We start from the raw sequence: 9500 nt of genomic DNA on the forward strand, positions 1-9500 counted from the left end.
TTTTCAAATACACAAATGCATTCTTTTATTTCAGATAAATGAAATCACATTTTAACAGTCACACAAGTTCAATAAACGTCTAGGATACAGCTTTTTTATTTATTTAAGAAAAACAAAGAAGTACAAGTTCCAGCAAAAAAATATCCAAAGTCCCAAGCAATGTCTAACTTCCATCAGGCTATCTGCTGTAGCTTTTTTTTTTCTCTCACTGCTGACAATGTCCGACAGTGCCATCACCTCTGGAGCCTATATTTAACATATCATTAATGTCCCAGTCCTACCACCAAAGATTATACCTGATTTAACTGTAGTCACCTAACCTATTCATATTTAACTGCATTTCTCTAAAATAACATTTTATTACAATTTATGGCTGTTCTGTGAGAATGTAAAACGTAGCCCTTTCTGCAAGAATATTCACAATATCAATACATTCATTCTTCACAGAACCGAGAGACAATTACATCGTCAATTACAATGGTGAGTACTTCTGTTTCACACAATGATTGCATCATAAACAATGATTCATAGTAATCTTAATTGTACAGTGGATACGGTTTAGATTAATCTAATCGTTAATCTAACTAATAGCCAAGACATCATACAGGCCACTATGTAGGCTAAACTAATCTAAAACAGAGCCTTGTACAGCTTAGAAAAAATCCTTGTAAATCTAACGAAGTCAGTTATCTGCAAATTCATTTTAAGATCTTATTTAATGCTAAGATAATTATTTTCGCTCTTCTCGTCTTTAACTCTTTAAAGGGGCAGCTCACCCAAAAATGAAAATAAAGTACGTTTCCACTTACCCAGAGTACTATCTATCCATCAATCCATCCATCCAGATAAATTCGTCACATCTAAACGAAACTTCTAGACGACTTTTTGACGCAGTTCGCGTTGATAAACTGCAATGGGCCTCAACGGATCTTTGTGTTTCTCGTAATGAATCCGCAAACAGCAAAACGCAGCGGCAACATCTCTTTTCAAACATGCCACAGTTACTCGCGAACATCTCAAATTCACATTTAAATCAAGAAACTATTTATTCTACTGTGGTTACAGAATTAATTCTGCCTAAGCAAACCAGTATTCACAGGCATAGTGTCAATTGTTTTGATCAGTGTTTAGCTGACTGCGTACTGTGCTGGGCTTGCATATCGAGTGTGTTAAGTCAGTGAAATTGTTCCATTGTCAATTAAATCAATTCATTAAATCAACAAATCAAGTTTGGTACATGAATTTTAAAATTAAAGGCAGTAATATGGTGATTTTTCTATACATTAATTTCTGTTCAATTTATTTTCTGAACTGACAGTGGAAAGTGGAATTGGCCCCAACCTTACACATACTGTCGATATCAACTAAACTGAAAGCCACTACGCAGCAGCAGTGTCGTGAACATGAAACGATTGCTGCTCTCCACTCATTTGCTCTTATTCGCGTCTCATTGCTATCGTGCATTTATTTTGCTTATGTCACCATTACGTTTAATTGAATCAATTTAATCCTTACAAAGACATCAGCTGTACATAAGGCAAGTTCTGAGGGTGAGGCGCGAGGCAGACTGCTCCGAAAGCAATTAAGTCGTGAGATTACAACAAAGATCCACATAGATTCATTGCTTTCTTAACTTCAAAAACATGCACAGATTTTCAGTGGAGAGCGCAAAGTAACGTGTTGTCCATGTTGGTGCTCGCTCTTAGTACCCGCAAAGTACGGTGAAAACCCGGATCTTCAAAACGGTTGAGACCAAGAAACGCATCACAATATTGACAGTCCCCAACTGATGTCACCGTGGCTACGCATGGTGCTGAGGAAAACCACAGAATAATAATAAGGTATATCTGACAAAATAAACTCATCTAAACTTTTCCAATTCTAGTCTTTCCCTGCACAACATGATCCTACAGAGCTGAAAATTCTACCTTTCCAGCACAACACTCAGGAGAAAGGGTTCCAGAAGGCTCCTCTGTGTCTCCATAGAGGAACCCTATCTATTTTTTAAGGGTTCTTTGTCAGGCAAAATGGTTCAATCTGGGAGCTCTATCAAGATCCAAAAAGGTTTCCCCGATGGAAACGAGCCAAAGAACCCTTTTTTTTTTTTTTTCCTGAGAGTGGTATATGGTAAATGGTTGGCATTTATATAGCGCCTTTATCCAAAGCGCTGTACAATTGCTGCTTCTCATTCACCCATTATACCCATACACACACTTACACACCAACGGCGATTGGCCGCCATGCAAGGCACCGACCAGCTCGTCAGGAGCATTTTGGGGGTTAGGTGTCTTGCTCAGGGACACTTCGACACAGCCCGGGCGGGGGATCGAACCGGCAACCCTCCGACTGCCAGACGACTGCTCTTACTGCCTGAGCTATGTCGCCCCTACTACACTACATTGTAGTGATCAAAACGTTTTCATAGAAACAACTGTTCATCTGCTTTGTGGCAGCAAATGATTACACACAACAGACTGGACTGCCTAACTGACAGTGGTGATTGGTCCAAGGCCTTAGAACAGGGATGGCCTGGACTTGTCTTTCCCCTTTAGGATGCGCCACACCTGTGAAGAATGGAAAATGGTAAATGGTAAATGGTCGGCATTTAAATAGCGCCTTTATCCAAAGTGCTGTACGATTGATGCTTATCATGCTTATCATTCACCCATTCAAATGCACCCATGCAAGGCACCAGCCAGCTTGTTAGGAGCATTTGGGGGTTAGGTGTCTTGCTCAGGGACACTTCGACACACACCCGGGGTGGGATTGAACTGGCAACCCTCCGACTGCCAGACGACTGCTCTTACCGCCTGAGCCAATGTCGCTCCTAAAGAAGAACCTGTTTGTCCGCCTTGATGGGCACAGTAAGGGCAGCGCTGGGTCTGAACGGAGGCCGTCCATTGCACACGTCTGCACGGTGAACAGCACTGCCGCCAGAGGGCAACGTCTCTCGACAAGACCAGGAAGTGGGGGGTGAAAAACAAAGCCCGGTTTCGGCCGCTCGGCAATAACCCACAACGACACGCATTCTATGGTGCACGAGAGGGGCTGGATGAAGAGAAGGAGGCTGGGATAGGTGCCGGACACGCAGGGCAGTGCAGGAGGACCCGGACCTACCATATCTCCCACGGGTCCCTCGGCCACGAGCTGGGAAGGCTGCTCCTTCTCCAGATTCTTCATGCTGGGGTCGGCCCCCCGCTTCATCAGCAGCCTGACCGCGTCCACCTGGGTGACACGCCTGGTCAGCGCGCTGGCCACGTGAAGTGGCGTGTGCCCGGTGTAATCCTGCACGCAGCACGAGAGAAGGGCAGGGGGAGCGTTAGCCCTCTCATAAAGATCACAAACAGGCACAAAGTGCTGCTTTAAAGTCACCCCCCCCCCCCCCCAAAAAAAATTTAATAAATATATATATATATATATATATACATATCTATCACTGATAACAAATATGTTTGAGAATTAATATCGCTCAGTATTTGTTAGGGCTGCACAATAGGAGGAAGACATGTGATAAGTGATAATGTTGTTGAATATTGCGATGATGATATTGCTGATAAATAAACAAATATTGTGTGCACAGTTCTAATGTGTCAGCTTTGGGTACACTGTTTGCATAGAGCCCAAACAATGAAAAGCCTATGCTGCCCGAATAAAATAAATAAAAATAAAACCCACATTATTTCCATCATGCTATTATTGAACAGCCAATCAGAACAGAACATACTATTCATCACAGTTCAAGCAGTCTTTTGCGATGTGTTTATCTGGCATGTTCATATCTCATTCACGATAAATATATACGGTATATTGTAAAGTCCTAGTACTTGTATTATTTTGTACAGTCAAGGGTATGAACAATGGTGGGCACCGTAAAATGTAGTATAAATGCAGGCTGCTACGTACAGGCAGCTGCATGCAGACAGTCAATGACCACAACTTCATAGTTGTAGGTCAAGTATCTTTAATGCGTTATTTACCGTGGAATTGACGATGGCCAGCGAATCCGGCTGGTCCAGGAAGAGAAGCAGAAGCTCGACGTTGGCTTCCTCTGCAGCCATATGCAGTGAAGTGCGCCCACTTTTGTGGTCCTATGGGGGGGGGAAGAGAACCTATTGTGTCCTGTAGGGAAACAGCCTGCCTCTGCACGCAGATGGGAGCGTGGATGTGAATGCACTACGCCCGTGGTTCCTAACCCTGTTCCCAAGCGATCTACAGTCCTGTAGATTTTAATTTCAACGCTAATATGGTACACCTGATCCTACTAATTATCAGCTCAGCGAGATCTCTTGCTGTTGAATGAGGTGTGCTTGGACGGGGCAGGAGTGAAAACATACTCCAAGGAACAGGACTGCCAACCAACGCACTATGCAGTATGTGACTGTGAATGTGGATGCGAGTGCAGACGTGAGTTCAAGATGGCAAACGTTGGCGGCAAAGTATGTTTTAGATTGTTCCATTTGGTTCGGCCACCAACGCCTTTTTAATAGAAACGTATGCAACTTATGTCTAACAATGACAGCTAGCTGATCCGTTGCTTAGCCGCGATTTAATGTTCAAGGTAAGAACAAATATGACATTTATTAAAGTGTATTATAAAAGCCAATTGTCAACTTTTGTTCTCTCTACGTCTTCCCCCATCAGCAGCCGTTTTTGTTTGCTGCGGCTCCGCGCGCTACCTTTTGAAACTGTGAGCTAACGTGAGCTAACGTTAGCTAACGTTCGTGGCGAACATAAAAAAGTGTGCTGGGCCGTTCATTGACCTTGGATCTGCAAGAAGCTCCCATCAGCAGCAGGGTCCTGATACACTCTTCCAGCTGCTTCCTCCTTTGCAGCAGGGCCTGCGTCTGCGCCGCCGACCCGTCCAATGAGTCCTTTAGCGCTGCATTGTGGGATAGAACTGCAGTGTGCAGCGCTGTTATACCTGTGTGAGGGGGGGTCAGTTCTATTGATCAGGAAGGATTTCTATTGGAAATAGAACATTTCTATTGATCATGTTTTCTATAATGTTTATGGAAAAATGTATGTTTGAATATCTCAGATTTGCTCCTTTCTACTGAAAAGTAAACATCTAAGGCAAATGTATAGTTAAAAAAATCTATGGTGCCTAAGAATTTGGCACAGTACTGTACGTATACTTATTAATAACAATATATTAACAATAATCTGTATTCGCACTGCCACTGAGTCAAACCCAAATAATTGAATATATACAGTGCCCTGCTATAAACCCAATCCGTTATGAAATGTCCGTTGTCTTGTCTTTAACGATAATTGAGACATGGCATGAGGGGCACTATGGCGGGAGGTTCCATAAAGGGGTGTAACGGCTGAAAAGGACGTTAAAGGAAGTATTCACCGTCATAGTTGACTGCCTCTATGTTCACCTTCTGGCCAGTTGCTCCCAAAGCTTTGTGGATTGCCTAGAGAGACGCCCAGAAAGCAATACAGAGTGAGTATAGAGAGCCGAGAGTCAGTTAATAGCTGAGCGATTAGCCTCGTGCGATTTGAACCCAGGTGACAGTTGGCAAATACGCGTGTGGTGAGTTGGACTGTAATTGCGATGAAAGGGGCGTTTGTGCGGCAGAGCCGGTCCTACAGGACTCTTGCCCTCTTCGGGAGAAAGGGGAATTTTCTTTTCTATAATGTTCTACCGTTTGAGGAAACGAAGCTGTGTCAGAAATGAGGAAGTCGCTGCAGCACCCGACTAAGCAAATCTGAGAACAGAAAAAAGCAAGACGCAAATGTTCCGAGTTATTGAGAGATCGGAATGTACGGAACTTGTTTTGCGCGTGGCGACGCTTACCATCACAATCAAACTACCGAACGATCTAATGGAAAATCGAGTCTACATTGCCACTTCTTATAGGCAGTCATACAGTGCTCACACCATACCTACAGTGTTTACGATGCATCCCCCTCTATAACTTCCCCTCTCGATAACCTGCCGATTAAGATAACTTGCACTTTGAACTGAAGTGTAACTGTCTGGCACTGATAACTGTCTGGCACTATTAATATCGGTCTAAATGTGTACTGTTTAACATGAATCGTCTCTTGGGAATGATTTATTAATATGGCAGGTGGACTTACACAGACATCACAGTGTGATGGACAAAATACAATAAAGAGCTGTGTGTTCAGATATTCCTGATTTACAACCAGTGACACACACACACACACAGGAGCAGACACAGACACATGCACACACAGACGTGCACACATAAGCACAACCACACACACACACACACACACACACACACACAGACAAATGCGCGCACACACACACACACACACAAACACAGACAAATGCACACACAGATGTGCACACGTAAATACACACACAAACACACACACACACACACACACACAGCCCGGTGTGACTGGGCTCACCTGCATGGTCAGTCCATGGCCTTTTTCAGCACAGACATGTAGAGGTGTACGTCCCCAGCAGTCAATTGTATTGATCTGTGCCCCTTGGGCAATCAGGTCCTGTACAATCAAGTGCTGATTGGCTGCCACGCTCACTTGAAGGGCACTCTATGTAAAACCCCCCCCAAAAAAAAAACAGATGAGACACAAGCATCACACTGGATGTGCACTGAATGTTTACTCCAGGATCCGAGTTTGATCAAGGACAAAACTTTGGGGCGGTCACCCAGATGCTGTCACTGGGCAACCCAGGCTCTGCCACACAGACGGCCAGTCCCTCGAGTCCCTCGAGTCCGAGTCAGAACCGCCTTCGGGCCGTGGGCGGGTCCACTCACACTCACCTGGCCGTTGTGGTCCTTCAAATCCAACATGGTGAGACGGGCCATGTTCCGAGCAAGCACGTAGGACAGGGCTCTCCTTCCTTGAGCTACGGCGATGTGCAGTAACCTGGAAACGGAGCATCGGGGGAGGTGTCAAAACGGAACCACAAGCGACAACGCCCAGCCGATCGGGCATCTGTCCTACTTTGTGGGCTCATTAGGGACCCAACCCTCCAACCGCTAGTTTGTACATACATGTCTGGTCATCATTAACTCTCCCTCAGGCAACAAGGAACCAAAAGATAAACAAAGCATTCAGAGAACGCTGTATTCAAAGAAACAGTTGCTCCGTGAAACAATTTCCACATGATTGAAACCAGACGAGAATGAACGTTCATCTTTCTTTCAAACTCAATCTTTACAATCACTTTGGCACTCATTTCAGACTGTTGAGTTCACTTTTCACAATGACAACTTGTCCTCAAACTTGTGAGATTAGTGCCAAAGTGATTGGAAAAGTTCTCAGTCTGGGAGTGTGTCTGTTTAAAAAAGAATTGTGGGTCAGGACAATCTCTTAATCCTTACAGTGTAATCCCAAATTGGAGGGCGGGGTTCCTAATTGGACTGTTAGCTGTAGCGTAGTGGTTAAGGTACATGACCAGGGACTGGGGCAAGGTCAGCGGTTCGATCCCCGGTGTAGCCACAATAAGATCCGCACAGCCGCTGGGCCCTTGAGCGAGGCCCTTAACCCTGCATTGCTCCAGGGGAGGACTCACGTGTCTCCATCGCTGTCTTGTGCAACCAGCTGTGCCGGCATGAGTCTCGCCACTTTCTCCTCCTCCTGTCTGATCTGCCACTGGAAGAAGGAGACGCCGCCAGGAGATTCAAGGGAGAGGGACTGGGGGGGAGGCAAGGGAGGAGGCGCGTCAGGCTGGGGGGTCAAGGGCGGGATGTAGAAGCCGGCCCCCATGGCCACGGAGATCCCCGGATCGGTGGCGAGGTACGCGGGACGGGGGCTCATCTCCGCGCCGGGGTCGGCACGGGGAGGAGCGGTTTGGGGCCAGGTCCCGGGCATGTGGGCGGTTGTCATGGAAACAGGGCCAGACTCGGACAACTGCAGCATCCTCTCGCTGACGTCACAGCATGGTTCAGGGCAGAGTGCATTGTCCTTGACAAAAGAACGTTGTGGAATTAGAAACGGTGCCGGTGCACAAAAAGTGATATGAAGTAAATCAGGGGAAACTCATGAGAGTTTGGTCATTGTCGGAGTAGTGACTGCAACTACAACACTGGCACCGGAAGTAGTGGAGGTATTTATTACGTAATTGTAATAAACATCTCTACAAAAGGTGAAGTACAAAGCTTAAAATTCCGTGCCTAAAAGCTTTTTAAGTCACCAACAATGTATTGGGCAACCTACACAAAGGGCAACGTAGCTCCAAGCCTTTTTACCTATGTTCGCTACAAGCGGCGCATCTCAATCTAACATCTTGCATGTATGAAGCGGAAATAATAACAAAACATGTAACTTTATAGTTGTGCTTTTCTGGACAACATTGTATACAGCATAATTTTGTTTTGATCTAATAAACATAAACAGTCAGCCTTTAAAAATATGCATCATTAGCATGAGATTACCTTTAGCCCGTTAAGGTAGAATTTGAGGAAAAAAACAACAGAATGACAATTACACTTGTGCATCACTGCTCATCAGTGATCAGAGAATGTCCTTACACCACAGCAAAATATATTTACACAATTTTGTAATCGAAGCGGAAACCTCTTCACCTGGTTCTGATAGTTTGAGCTCCAGGACCTTTGGTCCCGGTACTTTTGCATGATCAGTTCCTTTACCGGGTTTTTCACGCGCACCCCCGTGTAAGATTGCGGTTTCACGGTTCCTGTAGCAGTCCCATCTGTAACAAACGCCACGTAAGGAAGTCGTTTTATTATTTTTTTAATTTTAATTTTTTTAAAACAGTTTTGAATAGCCAGACATTACATTTTAACTCGTTGTAATTCAAAATTGTTATATAAAATCATTACTAATAATTGATATCGACAATTCAATTATAATTTTTCATATCAAGAATTACATATGAACTAGGTAAACGGTGAATTGCTTTTTTTATTCTTAATATGTTGAAAGAAAGGCTTTTAACTTGAGCAAAAGTGCCCTGGGCTTAGATTCGTTTATCATGTTAATCACGTTTATCGTGTTAATTTCTGACTGCGAATCCATATCAGCGAGACCATAATAGTGGTATTCCTATTTCGCTTTTAAACAAGGTAATTGGAAACCAGGTAAGCTAGGCATGTAAACACACCATCAGAACACTGGGATAGTGTTTATTGTATATTGAAAGGAGTTAAAACACAACCGTTTGCGTAATTTACCGTCGAAACAGTTGAGATGCTGCATGCTGGTTGGCTTCGAGCAAGACGCGCTGCTCCAGGTGTGACCCGACTGTGAATAAAAACTCGGCGAGCGGGAGAGAAGGTATCCAGTGGAGTATGTGGGCTCGCCCGGCGGCAGGGAGCACAAAGATGCATCAATCGCGCTTGTCATGACTCCAGATCCCCAGCCCTCAACGCAGGTGACGTATTCAGATTGGACGCTTTCGATGAACATATTTGCTTTATTTGCCGTCTTCCTCGATAATCCAGATTTTTAATCTGGTGTGAATTTTTAGCTACCGTTCTACGATTCCGTATTTGTATATCACCTTCTGTGTTGCACGGCTAATCCAA

The 9500-nt window shown here is 44.5% G+C and overlaps 1 protein-coding gene across 2 annotated transcripts; it reads right to left on the reverse strand.

The window, feature by feature from the left end:
- On the reverse strand, nt 1–9500 carry LOC133116933 (NF-kappa-B inhibitor zeta-like). 2 transcript variants are annotated; one of them, XM_061226955.1, is made up of 10 exons: nt 9147–9500; nt 8538–8665; nt 7526–7917; nt 6771–6876; nt 6391–6537; nt 5357–5420; nt 4761–4921; nt 3978–4088; nt 3118–3285; nt 1–2564 (listed from the first exon to the last, which is right to left on the reverse strand). In XM_061226955.1, exons 1-10 carry the CDS (start codon nt 9379–9381, stop codon nt 2514–2516), a joined length of 1563 nt encoding a protein of 520 aa, XP_061082939.1. In that variant the 5' UTR covers nt 9382–9500; the 3' UTR covers nt 1–2513. The 2 variants fall into 2 exon arrangements, with proteins under 2 accessions (XP_061082939.1, XP_061082938.1); XM_061226954.1 differs by having other exon boundaries at nt 1–3285.

The sequence above is a fragment of the Conger conger genome, chromosome 17 (assembly GCF_963514075.1).
Source record: "Conger conger chromosome 17, fConCon1.1, whole genome shotgun sequence".
Lineage (NCBI taxonomy): Eukaryota > Metazoa > Chordata > Actinopteri > Anguilliformes > Congridae > Conger > Conger conger.

Excerpts from the sequence above, each read along its gene's own strand:
- LOC133116933 (XM_061226954.1), bottom strand. The coding sequence starts at position 9,381 with ATGTTCATCGAAAGCGTCCAATCTGAATACGTCACCTGCGTTGAGGGC. Across the intron at positions 6,538-6,770 it reads TGAAGGACCACAACGGCCAG|AGTGCCCTTCAAGTGAGCGT; the intron begins GTGAGTGTGAGT and ends GGTTTTACATAG. Across the intron at positions 4,089-4,760 it reads GAGCTTCTTGCAGATCCAAG|GACCACAAAAGTGGGCGCAC; the intron begins GTCAATGAACGG and ends CCCCCCCCATAG.